This window comes from Hylobates moloch, unplaced genomic scaffold (genome assembly GCF_009828535.3).
Source record: "Hylobates moloch isolate HMO894 unplaced genomic scaffold, HMol_V3 SCAFFOLD_23, whole genome shotgun sequence".
Classification (NCBI taxonomy): Eukaryota; Metazoa; Chordata; class Mammalia; order Primates; family Hylobatidae; genus Hylobates; species Hylobates moloch.
In genome coordinates, this window is record NW_026652298.1 from 24884873 (window position 1) to 24904949 (window position 20077).

At 40.6% G+C, this 20077-nt stretch overlaps 2 protein-coding genes across 4 annotated transcripts in view; both read left to right on the forward strand.

The window, feature by feature from the left end:
• The window catches only part of SMG1 (SMG1 nonsense mediated mRNA decay associated PI3K related kinase), a 112942-nt gene extending 110084 nt beyond the window's left edge, over nucleotides 1-2858 (forward strand). For all 3 annotated transcript variants that reach the window (XM_032144649.2, XM_058434243.1, XM_058434244.1), the window contains one exon: nucleotides 1789-2858. In XM_032144649.2, the coding sequence (XP_032000540.1) occupies nucleotides 1789-1866 (78 nt within the window). In that variant the 3' untranslated portion in view covers nucleotides 1867-2858. The remainder of the gene's footprint in view (nucleotides 1-1788) is intronic.
• A 7065-nt stretch (nucleotides 2859-9923) lies between these two features.
• Nucleotides 9924-20017, forward strand: ARL6IP1 (ADP ribosylation factor like GTPase 6 interacting protein 1). The gene is made up of 6 exons (XM_032144650.2): nucleotides 9924-10092; nucleotides 12911-13044; nucleotides 13696-13815; nucleotides 16101-16218; nucleotides 16992-17076; nucleotides 18301-20017. The coding sequence occupies exons 1-6, from the start codon at nucleotides 10057-10059 to the stop codon at nucleotides 18417-18419; spliced, it is 612 nt and encodes a 203-aa protein (XP_032000541.1). The 5' UTR covers nucleotides 9924-10056; the 3' UTR covers nucleotides 18420-20017.
• The last annotated feature ends 60 nt before the right edge of the window (nucleotides 20018-20077 follow it).

Sequence of the window (20077 nt, forward strand, 5' to 3'; positions counted from 1 at the left end):
GGTTGCAGGTGTAGTATGAGTGGAGCATCCCTAGTTAGAAACTCATATGCTCCAAATCTGAAACATTTTGAGAGTTGACATGATGCCATAAGTGAAAAATTCCATGCCTGACCTGGCGATGGATCCCAGTAGTAAAAATCTAGTCAGAACCTGTTTCATGCACAAAATTACTGAAAATGTATAAAATTACCTTCAGGCTATGTGTATAATAAGGCATAAGTGGATTCTGTGTGTAGACTTGCATCCCACCCCCAAGTTCCTCATTATATACATGTATGTATTCCAAAATCTCAAAGAATCCAAAATCTAAAACTACAGGTCCCAAGCATTTTGGATAAGGGATACTCAACCTGTATTTGTAAAGCATCTTTGGGTATCGGGACATTTGTGTGAAGTCATTATTCTGAAATTTTTTCATTAGTCTTACTAATATTGAAAATATAAATTTGAGAATAAAGATACAGAAAAGTTGTAGGAATGCCCATAAACGTTTTACCTAGACTCACCAGTTAACAATTTCCCGTGTTTCATTGTTCTGTGTTTGTATGCACACAGAGTTTTTCTGAACAATTTGAGGGTTCTTTGCAGACATCTTAACACTTCATGCCTAAACTTCACCATGTGTCTCTTGTACAAAATACTATAATACTATAGCTACTACGTAATTGTCAACTCAGGAAACATAACATTGATGTAGTACTATTATCCGACATTCAGTCCACATTCAGATTTCTCCAATTATCTCAAAATATCCTTTATTGCTTATTCCTCCTTTCTGAACCCCTTATTCCTCCCACCTTCAAGATCTAGTCAAGGATCATCATGCATTTTGTGTATAGACAGTCCTCCCCTTATGGAGTGACATCCCAATAAATCCATCATAAGTCTAAAATGCATTTAATACCCCGATAAACCCATGGTGAAGTAAAAAATGGTCATTCAGACCCAGTGTGAGTCAGGGACTGTCCATCCTTGTCCTACTTCTTGATCTGCTTTAATATCTAGAACAGTTCCTGAGCCTTTCCCTCTTCCCTTCCGTTGATATTTTTGGTTTGTCTAGATTAGTTGGTTTACAGAATGTGCCTCCGTTTATATTTGTCTGATATTTTCCTCATAATTCAATTCATTCAATTTTTTTTTTGGAAGGAATACAACATCAGTGATGTTTCTTTCTCAGTATTTTACATCAAGAGACATGTCAGTTTGTGCCATCTTTGGTGGTGATAAGCTAGATCATTTGGTCAAGAGAGGTATCCTCTTGATGTCTTCATTATAAATGTACATATTTTTCCTGTGGGATAAAAATTAAGAGACTGAATATCCTGTTCTTTGATGGTTTGGCATCCGTAATTCAATTTTAACATCAGCAAGGAATTTTTTTTTTTCTTTTAAACACCGTTACATTCTTGTATAGGACCTAGACTTGAACTCTTCTTGGGCAAGAATTTTTTTTTTAAGAAACCGTTTTGTCAAGTTTGTCAAAAACCATGAGAGATATTCTGAGTTAGGGATATTTTTACTTAAGAAACATTCTGGTAGGTTAATGGATTGTGTGCTTTTCATATCTTTATAACTGTCTTAGCTCTCTTTTTAAAGTATACTTGGTTATTGTGATTTTTATTCTGATAGTTATTAAATTTTATATGAAAATTCAGGGGCTTACAGGAGCAGAGTAAGTATAGAGTCTTTTGCACGTAACTTTTGGCATAATTTATCTGCTGATTGTAATTCAGCGGACAATTGAAAAGCTTTAAATGACTTTACATACTATCCTGCCTATTTTTACAGGTTGACTATGTCATTAAGGAAGCAACTAATCTAGATAACTTGGCTCAGCTGTATGAAGGTTGGACAGCCTGGGTGTGAATGGCAAGACAGTAGATGAGTCTGGTTAAGCGAGGTCAGACATCCACCAGAATCAACTCAGCCTCAGGCATCCAAAGCCACACCACAGTCGGTGGTGATGCAACTGGGGGCTTACTCTGAGGAAACCTAGGAAATCTCGGTGCCCTAGGAAGTGAATCCCGCAGGACAGCTGCACTCAGGGATACGCCCAACACCATGGCCTGCAACCCCAGGGTCAAGGGTGAAGGAAAGCAAGCTCACCGCCTGAACACGGAGATTGTCTTTCTGCCACAGAACAGCAGCAGACGTGTCAGGAGGTTAGCTGCGGAAAGAAATCGGGATGCCGCGGAGCACAGAGTGATTTGGAACTCCATTCCACCTGACCCTGTGTGTACAATCCAGGAAAAAAAAAAACCCCGCTCAGAAACAGAGAAAACTGGGGTCGCGAAGAAATCACAGCCAAGGAAGATTTGATGCATTCAGATTCTCGTGTAACACTTGTTGCTTGGCAACAGTACTGGTTGGGTTGACCAGTAAGTACAAAAAGGCTAAAGGCTATGCGATATGAATTTCAGAAATGGACTGAAAATGGAGAGCTATGTAACAGATACACTACAGTGGAAGAACTTACTTCTGAAATGAAGGGAAAAAAACCACCCCATCGTTCCCTACTCCTCCCCACCACTTACCTGTTCCCGCTTTACCTAATCTAGTAGATTAGCCATTTTTTAAATTCACTTTTATTTCAGTCCTTATATTTCATATACTTCCGTCTCGATGCTGTTAACAACTTCTGGTAACATGGAAAATTCAAGGATTGTTTAAAGGTCTGATGATCACACACAAAATGTAATTCTGGTTATTTAAGTCATTTCTGTGATTCTATCATGTACAGTTTCCAGAATTGTCACTGTGCATTCAAAAGTAATGAATCTGACAGACGATTTAATGTACACTCCCTTTTGCTTATAGTGTGCATTTTTTTTGGAGGTCATTAAAATTTTCCCTCTTCGTGATAGCTGTAGTTTCTTTCATAGAAAGTAGCTAATCCAGTGTAATCTTTTACCTTTTTAAAAACCAAGATAGAGAATCTATTAGAGTTTTACATTGTTGATGATAGATTAACAATAAAGTGATGTTCTGGTGGAGGTAGACTGAAATTTTTTTACTTCATGTTTTTCATTTGATACTTTTAATTTACTAAGTGTAAATTAAAAGTTCTTTAGTTTACTTGGCATTTTAGGACATGTACATGAAACAGCGAAAATGGGATCCACCAACATCTTTTATTAAGTTCAGTTATTAGTCTTTGAAGTGCTTTACTTTTTGCACAATTTTAATAACTTGCTATTCAGTAATACATTATAGTGAATTCATGATCAAGGTTTCCTTAAATTTAGCATTGCATTTCAGTACTGACTGTGTAAACTAAATTGCTGATCCAAAATAAAAACCCAGACTAGGGTTCTTAAAATCAAGTATCAACACAAAATAGAACACAACTAAAATCTTAATTGTTGGCTGGGCACAGTGGCTCACGCCTGTAATCCCAGCACTTTGGGAGGCCGATGCAGGCAGATCACGAGGTTAGGAGAGCGAGACCATCCTGGCTAACACGGTGAAACCCTGTCTCTACTAAAAATACAAAAAAATTAGCTGGGCGTGGTGGCGGGCGCCTGTAGTCCCAGCTACTCGGGAGGCTGAGGCAGGAGAATGGCGTGAACCCAGGAGGCGGAGCTTACAGTGAGCCGAGTTTGTGCCACTGCACTCCAGCCTGGGCGACAGAGCGAGACTCCGTGTCAAAAATAAAAAATAAATAAAAATAATCTTAATTGTTTGAGTACATTTTCCCTGCATTTTAGAGATTAGGACAGTGGTCACTTTCTAGTTGCCGTCTTCACAGACAAACCTGAAAGGTACTAAGGAAAAAATTCCACATAGCTTTGGGCCTTTTTTGTATTCTGATTGCCACGTTAATCTGTAATCTTTAAGTACCCATGAAAGAATGTGTTTCAGTATCAGTGCTTTCTTGGTATTTTAACAAGTATTGTAGGCAGGGTGGATTTTTTGAAATACCCATGTGTCCAATAGCAAGTTAAGGAACCTAGCACATCAAATTTTGTTTTCTTCATTCATTTGGAACCTTATTTTCGCAAAAAACTTAGCTGGAATAATAATGCCATATTGTATTTTGCACGCTGCTTTATTTTCTAGAGGCTCTGGGAGCAAATTACATTCATCACATTACCTCTGCTCTCTCAAGATTAAGGTCTTTCAGCAACATTCTTTATTGTCATCATAAGGAAAAAACTTCAAGATTAAAGTCTTTCAGCAACATTATTGTCATCATAAGGAAAAACTTTTATTGCAATGATAAAGTCAGTTCACATTAGTTTAGCACTATAGATAGTATTCAGAAATTGCTTTCTCTTTGGTAAAGAAGATAAATAGGTGAATTTTTTTGCTTGTGTTTTCAGGCTTCAGAGGTACCTGGCACCTTAAGCAAAAACAAAAAACAGCTTTACTTCAAAAGCATGTGCCTCTAGTAAATTATCCATCACTTTTGTTTTAAAGTGGTCCCTCCAAGAATAATGTGGCATACACAGTGGGTTTGGTTGTAAGGCAGATGTAACAGATGACCTCAAAAGCCTGCTCCTTACTGCACTCTGGACAAGACCCTGGTCTGTATAGTTTGGCTTCCTCTGTTAAGTCATTCTACAAGGTGACTTGCCATTTGAACTTTTGTAAGAGACCTCAGCAGTTAGACTGAGAAAAGTTAGAGTGCTGTAGTTATGAAGTCATACATTTTTGATAACACAAAATACCTGTGGAAAACCAGGGATCCTCTCCTGTTTCTCTCTCCTGCCTCCCCCTTTCCCTCCATTCCTCTGTCCCCTGCCCCTCTCCTCCACTTTCTTTAAGAATCAAGGGGTACAGAATAACCTACAAACAACCTCTTCAAAGTACCCTTGGAAATTGAAGTTCAATCTTAAGTTTTTTGTTGTCTTTAATTTACTAGAATTACCTAATTCTTTAGCTGATTTCTCTACAGAGCTGTGGAGGCTTAGCTTGTGTAGTTATTTCTCTTTTTGCTTTGGTGTGTCTTGAAGTTTGATTGATTATTTTTGGTCATTGAGTTCTTAGTGTAGTTTGCTAGATGATTATTAAGATTCTTTTGTGTCTGACACTTGTGGTGAGTTGCTTTTGAAATCTGTTGAGATTTCCATGTGAGAACTGATAATCAGGCTCTTGATCTGCTTCCCTACATTTTTTAGAGCCCAAACCCCAGGTTTAGGGTGAGGGTTTGTAATACAAAGAAAAACTTCCATCACTTCTGCCCTTAACCCTTGCCTCTATTACCTAAGCTTAGTAAGTAGTTTTCTTAATATTGTCCAATGTTTGGTGTTATCTGCATTGTTTTTTGTTTTTTTAATTGTGGTTGTTCTGACGTGTGAAATTTAAGGAAAGAGCCATTTTTAAAAATGCCGAGCAGGGCAATGCAAGTACAGCCAAATATTAGACTTGATGTGCAATCTTAGGTCCTTTTTAATCTGGGGTATTATAGGCAGTACTTTAAATTGAAAAGTCTTCCGGGCCTATTTTCCTCCACATTTTTGTAATTAACTCGGGGGGCTTACTTGTTTTGGCAGTACTAAAATCAAAGGAGCTGGTTCTTCTTTTCTCCCAATTATTTTCATATGAAAGCACCTACAATTAGCCTGTTAGTCCTATTCAGATACATCAAATATCAGTGAATGCTTTAGTATTAGCACATTTAAGCATCTTTGTTTTACATAAAATTAGAGTATGAAAACCAGTGTTCAATTTTTTATCTTGTTGAGCTTGTAAAATGCCAGCAATTTAAAACTAGGACTTTTCCCCCCATAAGCCAAGGAGGTAGAATTACTAATACAAGGGCTAAAGAAGGTAGATTTTGTTCTCAGTATTTGGGTAATATTAGCAAGCTTCCTCCCACAGGGAAGAACTAGCAAGTGTCCCAAATTTTTCGAAACGTTGGGGAGGGGAAAATTCACTGTATCATGAAACCCTAAAGGTTTGTTGCACTTCCTGCTTTTTAGGCCTGGATAACAGTATCACCATCCTTATTTACAGAAGGGCAAAACTGACTCTTAATGAGAAAAGCTTTATAAGTTCAAGGGTTGTAAAACATGAACTACTTAGGGTCGTTTGCTTTCCATGGGAACTTGGCTAGACTTAGAGAAAGCGGTTTGTTGTGCTAATGTAAAAGTGTCATACAATTTAGTAGATTTTTGAAGATGGTAAACTTAGAAGAATTTTATGTTCTGAAATGCAGACTTTTAGAATGTTTTTCTTTGAAAACAGGCTAATAGTTTTTTCTTTTTTTGACAAAGTTTCAGCTCCTCTTTAAAGTTATTGTGTCATTTTTCTGGTTTAAATTTCCCTTATATTTCCACCTGTAATGTCAGTGGCAACAACATCATACTTCACTTACTTGTTGATTTACTTTTTACCCTTATTCTAAGAGCAAGTTGAGTTGAACTGAATCTTCCTTGTCCTAGTAACAATGTATAAATAGTGGCTTCTCTGTACAAAAGGTTGTAATGCCTCCTGATGGATATAATTTTGTGATTGTATTTAAAAGTTGAATAAATCACACCAGCTTCCTGAAAATGTTCATAATGCATCTTTTGGAAAACAAAAATACATGCCTACTTTGTGCATATTTGCATTAACATGGCAAAGATTGTATGAAATACCTGTTTTTCAGAAAATAAAGGTTCAGTCTCAAAAGATACAGCGTTTAAGTTCTGAATTTATTGGTCAAAATAGATTTTGCAAAACTTGAAACCTTTTGGAACCTGGGTAGCTTGAAAAAACAAAACGACATGGTCTCCCTATGTTGCCCAGGCTGATCTCGAACTCCTGGGCTCAAGTTACCCTCCCACTTCAGCCTCCCAAAGTGCTGGGATTACCAGCCTGAGCCACTAAGCCGAGCCAAGCCTAGCCTTTTTTTCTGAATAGCACTAATACCTCAAAAAAGACCCCTAAATTCTCAGAAAAGTAACTATTTTACTCTCAAACGTCTGTTGTATTTTTGAATAGCAGTAGAAATTTTACTTCAACGATAAAATTCTTTGTATTAAGGCCCAATTTATAAAGCTTAATTTTGGCAGTATTTAAAAACAAAATTCTCATAGATCATTATTGACAGATAGGTGCATTCCTTGGAGTGTGAAACCTCTGAAAAAAAATAGAAAATGTCCAGCTTGGCTTTGTATCTTGGAGATTGCATTTGTTGCTGCTAGATGTTAGGATTTGTGTTAACTGCTTAGTCATCTGGCACATTTCAAAAGATCACATCCTGTCTCTGTAGGAGAAAAACAAAGCTCTAAAGAAAGCTACGTTAAGGGTGGGTGTTTTTTAATAATTAGACCAATCGGAAATTTAGTGAGAGACCATATAGCAGGGCTGTGCATTTAGAAATAGGTATAGGAATACATTGTTAAGTAACAAAAAATACTAAGTGGAGAAACTGCTGCTTGAGTTGCTTCTGTTTTTTTTCACCTACCTTCATTTCACAAGCTGGTGTTAACAAGTCTTAAGTTGTGCATGGAAAACTTGGGTGAAAACGAGAAGCATATTCTGCAGCAAAAGCTGATTTCCCAAAAGTAGAAATGTCAGTTTTAAACCCTAATAACCCTATACTCTCTCTTTTGGAAGTGACTATTACTGTGGGTCTAGCAAGATCACACACCCAGTGCTCAACATATTCACTAATTATGTGGCTGCTGATTACTTCGATCTTTTTGTCTTTTTTTTTTTTTGAGACAGGTTTTTTGCTCTGTCACCCAAGCTTAAGTGCAGTAGGTGCAATCATAGCTCAATGCAGCCTCAATTTCCTGAGGTCAAGGGATCTTCCCCGCCTCCCCATTTGTCTTTTTTTTTTTTTTTTTAGGGCGTGGAGAAGAACCTGCTCTTCAGACTCCATAGCTTTAAAATCTCTCCAAATAGCGTCTCTGTCAACTGGCTGTATCCTGCCTATACAACTAATTTACCCCAACATTCTCCAAAGTGGCACTTTATTGAACAGTCGGCTTCCCTTGCAAAGACTTTTTTTCAAGTGCTTCTCCCTGATCCAGATACTTCACTCCCCCTTCCCCGAAAGACCTAGAGCAAATTGACACCCTTCTATGAAATTCACAATGCTCTTGCCCTTGCCCAGCTCTCTTAGGGGCAGTATGTGGTCTGCAGCTATGTTCTCTCACATTTATGACTTCCTTGAACATTTAAGAACCTGGTGGTTACTTAAGGAACATTTAAAAAATAAATTTAAATTCAATGGCCGAATACAAATGACCATGAGATTGGAAGTTAAAACCTGTAAAAAAGATAAAAGGTTGGAAGTTAAAACTGTAGTTAATTCACCTGAAACAAACATCTGATCAGGACATTTGGCATGATTCTGTTTGTATCAAAAGATGAGAAATCGGCCGGGCGCGCGGTGGCTATTGCACTACAGCCTGGGCAACAGAGCGAGGCTCTGTCTCAAGAAAAAAAAAAAAAAGATCAAAGCACTTGTTACTGCATTTGAAATTCTGGATAGAAAAGATGTACAAGTGCCTCAACACAGTTCCTAAACTGCCTAGGAATTCCACCGCTTGTGAGAGGGTTTACATATTTTCTTAGCATGACCTCTAATGGAAGAAAGGTCGTGTCAAGAATTATCCTTTTGGCCGGGCGCGGTAGCTCACGCCTGTAATCCCAGCACTTTGGGAGGCCAAGGCGGGTGGATATCTTGAGGTCAGGAGGTCCAGACCAGCCTGGCCAAAATAGCGAAACCCCATCTCTATGAAAATACAAAAATTAGCCGGGTGTAGTGGCGGGTGTCTGTAATTCCAGCCACTCGGGAGGCTGACGCGCGAGGATCACTTGAACCCCGGAGACGGAGGTTGCAGTGAGCAGAGATCGCGCCACTGCACTTCAGCGGGGGCAACGGAGCGAGACTCCTTCGTCTCAAGAAACAGAAAAAGAATCCTGGCCGGGCGCGGTGGCTCACGCCTGTAATCCTGGCACTTTGGGAGGCCGAGGCGGGCGGATCACGAGGTCAGGAGATCGAGACCATCCTGGCTAACACGGCGAAACCACGTCTCTACTAAAAATACAAAAAATTAGCCAGGCGTGGTGGTGGACGCCTGTAATCCTAGCTACTTCGGAGGCTGAGGCAAGAGAATGACGTGAACCCGGGAGGCAGAGCTTGCAGTGAGCCAAGATCGCGCCACTGCACTCCAGCCTGGGCGACATAGCGAGACAACGTCTCAAAAAAAAAAAAAAATCCTTTTGGAGAGGGAGCTTGTAGTTTAAGTAACTTAAACATCCACGTATAATAAAGCCACTTAGAAGGCGGTGCATTTTCACACGTTCTCAAACCAGGCCTGGGTTTTTCCGCCCAAGCTAAGGCCTTATTCCTACTGGGTAGGAGAGAAACATTGCAGCAAAATCCATACAAAGAGCTCTGGCCGGGCGCGGTGGCTCACGCTTGTGGGATCAGGTCGAAATCGGAACCAGTGAAACCCCCTCTATAAAAAAAATACACAAAAATAGCCGGGGTGGTGGGGGGCGGGTCGCAAATCCGGGCTAAACGGCTCAGGCACCTAGCTAGGGCACCGGGCCGAAGGTGTAACGGATCCCAGCCGCCTCGGGGCCAGGAAGAGATGAAGTGTCGCAGGCCCGGCGTCCCCGCCCTCCGCCTCAGGCGACGGAGCATCTCTCTCCGAGTAGCCCATTTTCCAGAGAGTCTCCTCGGCTGCGAGAGCCAGACGAAGAGGGCCCCAAAGCCACCGCAGCGGCAGGAGGGGGGGAACCACTGACGGACCGCGCCCCCTGCAGCGGCGGTTGAAACACTTCCCACAGTCCTGGGCGGGGCGTCGCGCAGTCCCTGGGCGCTGATTGGGCACTCCGTGTCCCCTCCCCCTCGGCCCGGCGCTGCCTCTCTCTCCTTTGACCTCGATTTCAAGCCATGCGCTGAGCTTCGGTTGGCCCGGCTTCCTTGAGGCGTGAGCTCGGTCTGTCCAATGAGGAGCGAGCGTCTTGGGGGCTGTCGGGAAGGGCGGCCGACCGATATAAGCAGCCTGCGGGGCGTTCCCTCGCGCTGTGGTCGCCGTGCGGGTCTCGGTTGGAGGGCTCGTTGTGAAGGTGGCCTACGCTCGTAGAGCCTGCATCCCCGAGACGATGGCTGAGGGAGATAATCGCAGCACCAACCTGCTGGTGAGCCCTGGCCGCCTGTCCCCCGGGAGCCGAGCGAGGCCTCCAGACGTCCGTGGGCTCAAACACCGCGGCCTTGTCCCTGTCACCCGCCGCCGGCCCGGCCCTTCTCTCCAGGGGCAGGCGACGATGCCTGGCCCTCGGGCTTCTTGGGTGACTCCTGGGTGTCGAACCCTTACCTTTCCTAGGGACGGTGCGCGACGGGGCGAGGAGGGCGCGTGATTCCTCACCGCGAGTAGGAGTCGAGGAGGAAGTGGGAGGCAGAGGGGCTGCGACACTAGCCTGGGGTGCAGGTGGGGGCAGAAGGCCTCCTGGGGCCTGTCTAGCGCTTTCGGGGCCCAGGCCCCAGCCGTATTCGACTTTCCCCGTCTTTGATCTTAACCTGGATGTGCCTGCCTTCTTGTCCCCCTAAAACTTGGACAAGGGTGGAGGGTCAAAGGACTACTGCCCAGAATTTCTCTTAGAGCTGGTACAACTTAAAACGACAGGGAGGCTGCGAGCTCACCGTGGGGAACCGGGAGCGGGGTCCAGCTGAACAGACAATGGGATATCTTGGCGTTTGTCTGGAATTTGGAAGTCTGGCGGGGATGGGGTCACAGGACTACTGGAAACAGCTTTAGAGTGATAAGCAGGGATCCGAAGGAACTGCAGTGAGATGGTATCATAGGCGGACACATTTTTATTTGTTATGAATTTAAGCGCACCATGTGGGCAAAAAACAAGAGAAATATCCTTGCGTATTCTCAGTTACCCTTCCCTAGTGACTGCAGGTCACATACCAGCAATCAATAAAGGAACCAAAGATTTACTTAGGGGCTTTTGAACTTCCAAGAGCCCAGACGCTGGCCAATGACGTGACTTCAGGGCAGTTTTGATTGTGCGTGATTTTATATTTGCTTTTAGAAATGGCATGGTTTGTTCCTTTAAACACACACTCCTTCTAACATAGTTAGTCCTCAGCATGGATCTTTTTAAGAGGATTAATTGAAGCACAAAGAAGTTGCTCAAGCCCTGTTGAAATGACAAATCCTGGGCTAGAGCTCCTGCTTCCCAACTCTCTTTCCAGCAGAGCAATATAACTCTAAGGAAAGCAAAGCCTTTGGTCGTGGATTTCTTGGATGCAGATCGGTTAACCTCTGTGTATCTGTTTCCTCCTTGGTAAAATGGGGACACTAATAACACCTTTTTTAAGGGTTGTTGGGAAGATTAATTGAAGTATAAATGCTCAGCAGAGTGCCCACACGTAGTAGTCTCTTCTTTCACTAGTATTAAGCATGGAATATAAAGTCAGAAATACTGAGATCACACTAGTGCTCACCGTGGCACAGATAGCGAGCGTCTTTGTTAAGATTAAGTGCCTTGTTCTGTCATTTGCATGATTTCCAGTGAATGACTTTTACAAAGAGACAAGGTCCCAGCCCAGGCTGGTCCCGATCTCCTGGGCTCAAGCGATCCCCGCCCCCCCCACCCCCGACCCGCCAAGTGCTGGCTTTATAGGCACGATCCACTGCATCCAGCCTGATAACATAGAGACACTTCAGTTTCTTATTCTAAATTTTTCTTCCTTTACCAAAACCAGCTTTAAGGGCTTTTGCCACATTAGCTCATCCTAGAGGCCCACTTTCGGCTGTTCAGAGTCACAGAGAAATTTGAAGTATAATCAAAATGACATCCTAAGTGGTAAGAAACACTGTATTGAGGAGGTATATTGACCCTAAAATGCCACTTTAATTTGGTGAAAGTAGTTTTCCTTAATTGTCCAATGAATGTCAACATCTGAGTGATTCCATTACACAAAGAGCTATTTTAGAAATTGAATGCTGTTCAGCGAAATTCTTTCCTAATGGATTTAGAAGGGTTTAAATCAATAAGATGACAAAAACAACGGATCGATTCTAGCCATCTGAAATAAACAAACTTAAAGTTATTTCATTTTACTAATACTCTGGGCACTGCCACGATTCCCTGTATGACTTTGAGAAAGTAAACCATTTTGAGCTCACTTTCTTTAATTGTAAAATGAGTCTAATTATTCCTACCTTGTGGCTCTCTGTAAGGATTAAGTTACATCATGTATATAAAGAATAGCCCAACTTGAGGAATGTCACCAAGTATCCTACTGGTCAGTTTCTAAGTCTGTTACATGGAAATATTAAACTTTATCTGTAATTTGATATTGAAAAAGCCAGTGGAAAACTGTAAACTTTAAAATGCAAAGTATTCTGAAGCTTTAGTAGAAAGGCAACTTGAAAACACAAAGTAGAATTAATAAAGCCTTGTATATTCATAAAAAAAAAAAGAATAGCCCAGTGCTTGGACTAGAAAAGTGACCATTAAAAGGATATTTAGGCTGGGCCTGGTGGCTCACACCTGTAATCCCAGCACTTTGGGAAGACAAGGTGAGTGGATCACTTGAGGTCGAGAGTTTGAGACCAGCCTGGCCAACATGGTGAAACCCCGTCTCTACAAAAAATTAGCCGGGCGTGGTGGCGTGCGCCTGTAGTCCCAACTACTCAGGAGGCTGAGGGTAGGAGAATCGCTTGAACCCGGGAGGTGGGGGCTGCAGTGAGCCGAGATCTCCCCACTGCACTCCAGCCCAGGTGACAGAGCGAGGCTCCGTCTCAAAAAAAAAAAAAAAAAGAAAAACCCATTGGGTTTTCATCTTTGAAATTGCAGTTTTTCAGAAACCAACTTGTTTAAAATTGGCAATTTGGTTAAGAGGTTATTTTTTGTATTTGGAGCTTTAAAATAATTGAAGTCTATGAACCACAAAAACGTGGAGAGTGGTAAAATGATCACTTTAAATGTCGGTGGTATTTAGGCTGCAGAGACTGCAAGTCTGGAAGAACAGCTGCAAGGATGGGGAGAAGTGATGCTGATGGCTGATAAAGTCCTCCGATGGGAAAGAGCCTGGTTTCCACCTGCCATCATGGGTGTGGTTTCTTTGGTGTTTCTGTAAGTGAGCTATTAGATTACTATGGGTTGTGCTTCTTATTAATAAAGACTTTTTAATATATAGCTTCTATTTGTGGGAGTGCCTTAAGTCTTCTGTAATATATAACCCATAAAGAACCCATAAAGAATGTGTTTCTCATAAGCACCTGTAGTTTCCAGAATTTGTAGTACTTCTGTAAACTTGGTAACCTAAAGCACTTGAGGAAATCAGTGACTCCCAAACTTTTTGTCCTCCAGACCCTTAAACTCTTTTTTTGTTATTATACTTTAAGTTCTGGGATACATGTGTAGAATGTGCAGGTTTGTTACATAGGTATATATACATGTGCCATGGTGGTTTGCTGCACCCATCAACCCTTCATCTATATTAGGTATTTCTCCTAATGCTATCCCTCCCCTAGTCCCCCACCTCCCTAAACTCTTAAAAAGTGCTGAGAACTCCAAAGAGCTTTTGTCCATTGATACTTACTTAACCACTGCAGCTATGATATCAGCATGTCACAAAGCCTCTGGAAAGCCACTTGTGAGAAAATTAGAAGAAAAATGGCCTCTCTGAGAGGCCAGTGGGTTAAGTGAATAGTTAAGTTAGACATGTTTAGTTAGGAGTAATAATGACTATGTTTTTCTAACCTTTATTAATTTTTTTAACAGGATTATCTACTATCTAGATCCATCTGTTCTGTCCGGCGTTTCCTGTTTTGTTATGTTTTTGTGCTTGGCTGACTACCTTGTTCCCATTCTAGCGCCTAGAATTTTTGGCTCCAATAAATGGTAGGTAGCATAATGATTTGGCAGTCTCATTTCTGTGTAGTTACTGAACTTGGTGGCTGATTAGTATGCTGTAAATAAGCAGAGATAATTGTCTAACCATCAGACACCTAAGCATTAGATTTATTGCATTTATGTGAAGAATGTCATAACTGATTTAAATATAAACTATGAATTTTCTGTACTCCATGGTTCTTTTATGGTAGATGTACATATACATTTTTACATTTCCATTGATATTTAGGATAGTATAATAACTTCACAAATTATTTTTGAATGAATACAGAAAAGGAAACTGGCAGATTTTCATTCAAATTCATTTAGCAATTATTTATTAAATGCCTGTGGAATGGCAGTTAACAAAGTGAATACCAAGTGTTTCCGAAGAGGTTCAAGCTGTATACACATGGGTTGCTGATTTTATTTATACCGTTCTTTTTTTTTTGAGATGGAGTCTCGCCGTGTCGCCCAGGCTGGAGTGCAGTGGCACGATCTCAGCTCACTGCAAGCTCCACCTCCCAGGTTCACGCCATTCTCCTGCCTCAGCCTCCCGAGTAGCTGGGACTACAGGGGCGTGCCACCACGCCCGGCTAATTTTTTTTTTTTTGTATTTTTAGTAGAGGCGGGGTTTCACCATGTTAGCCAGGATGGTCTCAATCTCCTGACCTTGTGATCCGCCCCCCGCAGCCTCCCAAAGTGCTGAGATTACAGGCGTGAGCCGCCGTGCCCGGCCTATTTATACCATTCTTTAAATGGTTGTTTATGAACTCCTCAGATACAGTTAAGTGGATAAGGATCATATTAAAATTATTTTAACTTTCTCTAGCATGTTGAATTTTGATTCAAATAATCAGCCAAAATACATGTTGGAATAGATTTTTTCTTCTCAGCTGCTATTCTATCCTTGGCTGTTTATTTTATTTGGTTAGTATTCTACTTGTGCCTTTGGTTGTTTGTATCTCAGAGGATAGCAAATTGCAAAATAATTCTGTAAATATAAGAATTTTAAATGTGTACCTTATGGATCTTTAAGAACAAATTCCAAGTTTGCTTAAATTGTGATATAATTGACAATATTTAAAGGTGTTTCCCCCAACAGCGGAATGGATTAGTGTTAGGAACTGTCCTTTGAATTGTTTTTCACTTGCAGTAATGAATCAATGTTGTTGGCTCTTTTGGGCAAGTTTCTGAATGTGCAATGTAACAGAGTTAGCAAAGGAAATAAATCACTGACCTTGGCCTTATTAGCCAGATAACATTCCAGTCTGCTAATTTATAACTCCTAGAGGAAAGTTTGCAGGAATAACCACTGATAGTTTCATGATGTGACTCAGTTATTGATAGAGCAGATTTTGTTTTTTTTTTTTTGATCTTACAGGGAAGAAAGAACACTCTTGCATAGCCACAATCTAGCCTTGACCATGGGCAAGAAATAACGTCTCATTGTTAAAAAGAAGTTCCAGGGCTCAGCAGAAATCCTTCTACTTTATCTATCACTGCAGTTTTACAGAGATGAGGGCTAGAGAAGAGAAGGCAACACATCCCTCAGCACAGGGCAATAATAGCAGCCATTATAGCTGTGTAGCAAAGACAGTGCAAAGGCAATTCAAAAAAAAAAATTCAGAACCAAGAAAAACATTATAAATATAAAAGTTTTCTTAGAGGGTCTCTTGTTGGATTTTTACTGCTGTGCTGTTTGTTGATTATATTTTCCCTCCCGGGGACTAAATTTGTAAAGAAGAATTTAGATTTGAGCTGTTAATTGCTGCCTTGTCATCAAATGTATGAAGCCCAGTTGGGGGTGTTATGTGTTAAATGCTAGTAGTTAGTATCTTTCTAAAGAGTGTTCAAATACAGCTGTTTGGTGGGATTCTGATAGGTATAGTGCAGAATTTATTAGGATCTAAAGAATATTTAGGAATAGCAAAATCAAATTTATACTGATTTCTCTATGGCCCGTAGAAGTCATGAGTCTTTTACTACCATTAAATAAATGTGGCTTCAGAGCCATAGACGATCATTTCTTTATCATACACACACACACACACACACACACACACACACACACACTCTCTCACACACACTTGCCCAGTTTATGTAAAAACTTGCTCCTGTGCTATAAAAGGTGTCTTAATGGTGGAAGGACTTTTTCACCTACATAAGATAATGGTGAAACATTGTTTTTATTTTGATTCTCTTTAGAAGATAGCTCTTAAATTGAATAGGGTGTTGTGTTTTGGTCAACTCTAACGATTTGTTTATAGCAAAAGGCAAATTTCTTTTTCTAGGACCACTGAACAACAGCAAAGATTCCATGAAATTTGCAGCAATCTAGTAAAAACTCGACGCAGAGCTGTTGGTTGGTGGAAACGCCTCTTCACACTAAAGGAAGAGAAACCTAAGATGGTACTTTTTTTGCTTTGACTTAAGTACAATAAAATTTTAAGATTTGAGTCAATTTGCCTTTTTGTCTTAATAGTTATAATTTGAAACTTATTCATTGGTTAATTCCTAAGTACATTCATAAATGTTTACCTGTATTAATTAGACCGAATCATTTTAAAGTTAAAAATTACATTTTTGCATTTAATTTTTTATTCTAGTAAAACAAAATTCTTCTGTTTCATTTTTCTTACTGAAATAATAGTAAAAGCCATATACTTAGGAAGCATCTGTTTAGGCCAGGCACAGTGGCTCATGCCTATAATCCCAGCTACACGGAAGGCTGAGGATCACTTGAGCCCAGGAGTTCGAGGCTGCAGTGAGCTGTGCTTGCACAGTGAGCTGTTTGCACCACTTTACTCCAACCTTTGTGACAGAATGAGACTCTGTCTCAAAAAAAAAAGGAAAGCATCTGTTCATCTGTTCTCTTATCTGTCAGCTTCACATTGTGAGGCTGCTCGGTGAAGTTATTAACTGAAAAGATCGCATAATTTATATCATAAAATGTTTACATATAGAATTGCAGTAATTCTAGGAAGAAATGTATCCAAATTCTATAAAGTAGATCCAATGGAATAGGTTTTTAAATCTAAGAATTTTTAAAGAAAAGTGATAATAAAAGCTAAATTATTTCCTGAACTTTGAAACACTCTTCTTCAATTGACAAATAAAAATTACATATATTTATGGTGTCACATGAAGTTTTGATATTAAATTCTTGTTGTTTTCATTGCTAGTACTTCATGACCATGATCGTTTCCCTTGCTGCGGTTGCTTGGGTGGGACAACAAGTCCACAACCTGCTTCTCACCTACCTGATAGGTAAGTCTTTGAGGAAAAACTACAGGCACATCCCGGCCAGTGAAATTTAACTGTAACTTCGTCAGTAAACAACTGAGTACTTCCTAAGTTTTAGACACCGAAAAGGAACTGTGGGAATATAGAAATACGATTATGGTCTCACAGAAAGTGAAAACAATGCAATAACCAAGGTAGAAAGTAATGTGCAAGAGGTAAAAATAAGCAATGATTATTTTCTGAGGTGGAAGAGGGGATGAGAGCAGAAGTTTCTGGGGATACATCTCAGTGGAAGTAATTGGTTTCACGTTGCTTCCTCCCATTACAGAGTTTAATAATCTAGGAACCTACCTTCTTTAAAATGTAATAACTGGCTGGTCACGGTGGCTCAGCCTATAATCTCAGCACTTTGGGAGGCTGAGGTGGATGGATCACTTGAGGCCAGGAGTTTGAGACCAGCCTGGCCAACATGGCAAAACCCTGTCTCTACTAAAAATACAAAAATTAGTTGGATGTGGTGGTGCGCACCTGTAGTCCCAGGTACTTGGGAGGCTGAGGCATGAGAATCGCCTGAACCCAGGAGGCGGAGGTTGCAGTGAGCTGAGATCACACCACTGCACTCCACACACACACACACACACACGTAATAACCTCGGATCACCTGAGGTCAGGAGTTGGGGACCGCCTGGCCAACATTGCAAAATCACATGTGTACTAAAAATACAAAAATTAGCTGGGCGTGGTGGCAGGTGCCTGTAATCCCAGCTACTGTACTTGGTGGAGTGAGGCAGGAGAATCACTTGAACCTGGGAGGTGGAGGTTGCAGTGAGCCGAGATTGTGCCACTGCACTCTAGCCTGGGCAAAAAGAGTGAGACTTGTCGTTGGGCGTGGTGGCTCATACCTATAATCCTAGCACTTTGGGAGGCTGAGGCGGGCAGATCACCTGAGATTCGGAGTTCCAGACCAGCCTGACCAACATGGATAAACCTCGTCTCTACTAAAAATACAAAGTTAGTCAGGTGTGGTAGTGCATGCTTGCCTGTAATCCCAGCAACTTGGGCAGCTGAGGCAGGAGAATCGCTTGAACCTGGGAGGCGGAGGTTGCGGTGAGCCAAGATCTCGCCATTGCACTCCAGCCTGGGCAACAAGAGTGAAACTTTGTCTAAAAAAAAAAAAAAAAAAAAAAGTGATAACCTTTAGCAAGTTAATTGCTGCCTCCTTAATGTTGTTTGTTTTTTTATTTTAAGTGACTTCCTTACTATTGCTTCCTGGACTAAACCAACATGGAATCATTTCGAAGTACATTGGAATGGCCAAGAGGGAGATAAACAAACTTCTCAAACAAAAAGAAAAGAAAAATGAATGATTCATCTGCCTTAATCAGTTTGATTAATGCAGCACCCATTGCCCTGGGAACGGTTTCTGCTGTACTATCTGGATACTAAAATGTTACGGAAGTAGCTCTTTGCTCTCCCTCACTCTGCCCTTAGTTAGTAGAAATTCAGACTCGCCAAGTAAGGCTTTGTGCATAGTGTCTTCATGTCGCGCATAGTTGAGTGCGTTCTTAGCAGTTGGCTTCATGGACAACTCATTAGTGTGTATGATTTGTTTTGATTGTTCTTATCCAGCGTTAATTGAATTCTTGCTTTTAGACAACTTCCTTTTTGTAGTGGTGAACCTTGCCCTTTAGTACAGTTCAAGTGAATCTGGGTAAGTGTTCATCTTTGCTTTAGCTTAGATACCATGCAGTGGTCTGTGGCTACAGGAAGCTGGTTCTGTCTGCTTCCACAGTCTGCTTAAAAAACTGTCTGACTTCATGAATATAGAGACCAAGTTTACCACTTCTGATGAAGAGACCAATTAAGATTCATTCCTCATTCTGTTTCTTTCCGGTGGGAGAAGAGTCCCCATGAAATAAAGTGAAACTGATTCCATGCGCTAGTACGTGTAGGCTTCTCCCTTGTGCAAAGCTTAGCAATTTGTAGGAAACTTTGATCTTTTTGTCCAAAAAAAGGAATGTCTGACAGGCTTAAGCTTTTGTCCCCTTGCACTTAGACTTGAAGTTAGTAAATGCTTAAAGGCTTTTTAATAGCAGACTTCCAAAAGATTGCATTTAGGATTTCTAGCATACTTTTAATTTCAGATTTTCAGCTGACATTAGCTATAGTATACAGTAGGTTAAGACTTATGTCTATGCCTTTCACTCTAAGACCAGCAAAAGGACAGCAGTCTTCTATGTCCAGTCAAGATTCATTTCAGTAGAAGATAATCTTACCTAATTTTTGAGACCAGAATAAGCCTTTTAAGGTAAACCTCAAAATTCTCATTTTATGGTAATACTGGCCATTTTAGTCCCCTAGGTTTCACATGGGAGATAGTGACTACACTGGTGTCTTGACTTTTTTCCTAGAGATTTCTCCCTGAAAAACACAAGGGCTGTTGGTGAGAGCAGACTTGAGGTGATGATAGTTGGCCTCTGGTCTACAAAGATTTCGTAACTCCTTGGAAAGCTTCTTATAATCATTCTTAACTTCTTGGTAGCTAGAAATTTAGAGTAGTTGAAATCTTTAGGAATGAACTTCTGAGGGCCAAAAAATGTGACTGACGTGGGAACAATTCTTAAACTGATTAACTAGCTGTAATATAGTTTTGTGAATTTATTGCACTGATGTTGTACCTTGTGGTATATCTGTCCCTATTAAATAAGTGTTGTTTTCTCTTTAATATTGCTGTAAACAGTGGTGCCCATTGTAGCATATGTTTGATTTTTTTTTTAATATTTCATAAGAAAACTACCTTAATTTTACCTTACTTTCATTGTAAATAAGCCTGTCTTCCTATCTGGATTTTTTTTTATGTATACATATTCTACTGATTAACTACTTTTGCAGTTTTAATCCTGTATTATTTCTTCTACTTTGTTTTGTGTAAAAGGGGAAAAAATAAAAAAAGCTGGAATCTTCATGTCTCTCTTTATAACTTAGCCAATATAATATTTACGATTGGATTTTTGAATCTGATTAA

Coding starts and splice junctions, on each gene's coding strand:
- ARL6IP1 (XM_032144650.2), top strand. CDS start 10,057: ATGGCTGAGGGAGATAATCGCAGCACCAACCTGCTG. Junction 10,093..12,910: donor ATCGCAGCACCAACCTGCTG/GTGAGCCCTGGC, acceptor GGTGGTATTTAG/GCTGCAGAGACTGCAAGTCT. Junction 13,045..13,695: donor GTGGTTTCTTTGGTGTTTCT/GTAAGTGAGCTA, acceptor TTTTTTTAACAG/GATTATCTACTATCTAGATC.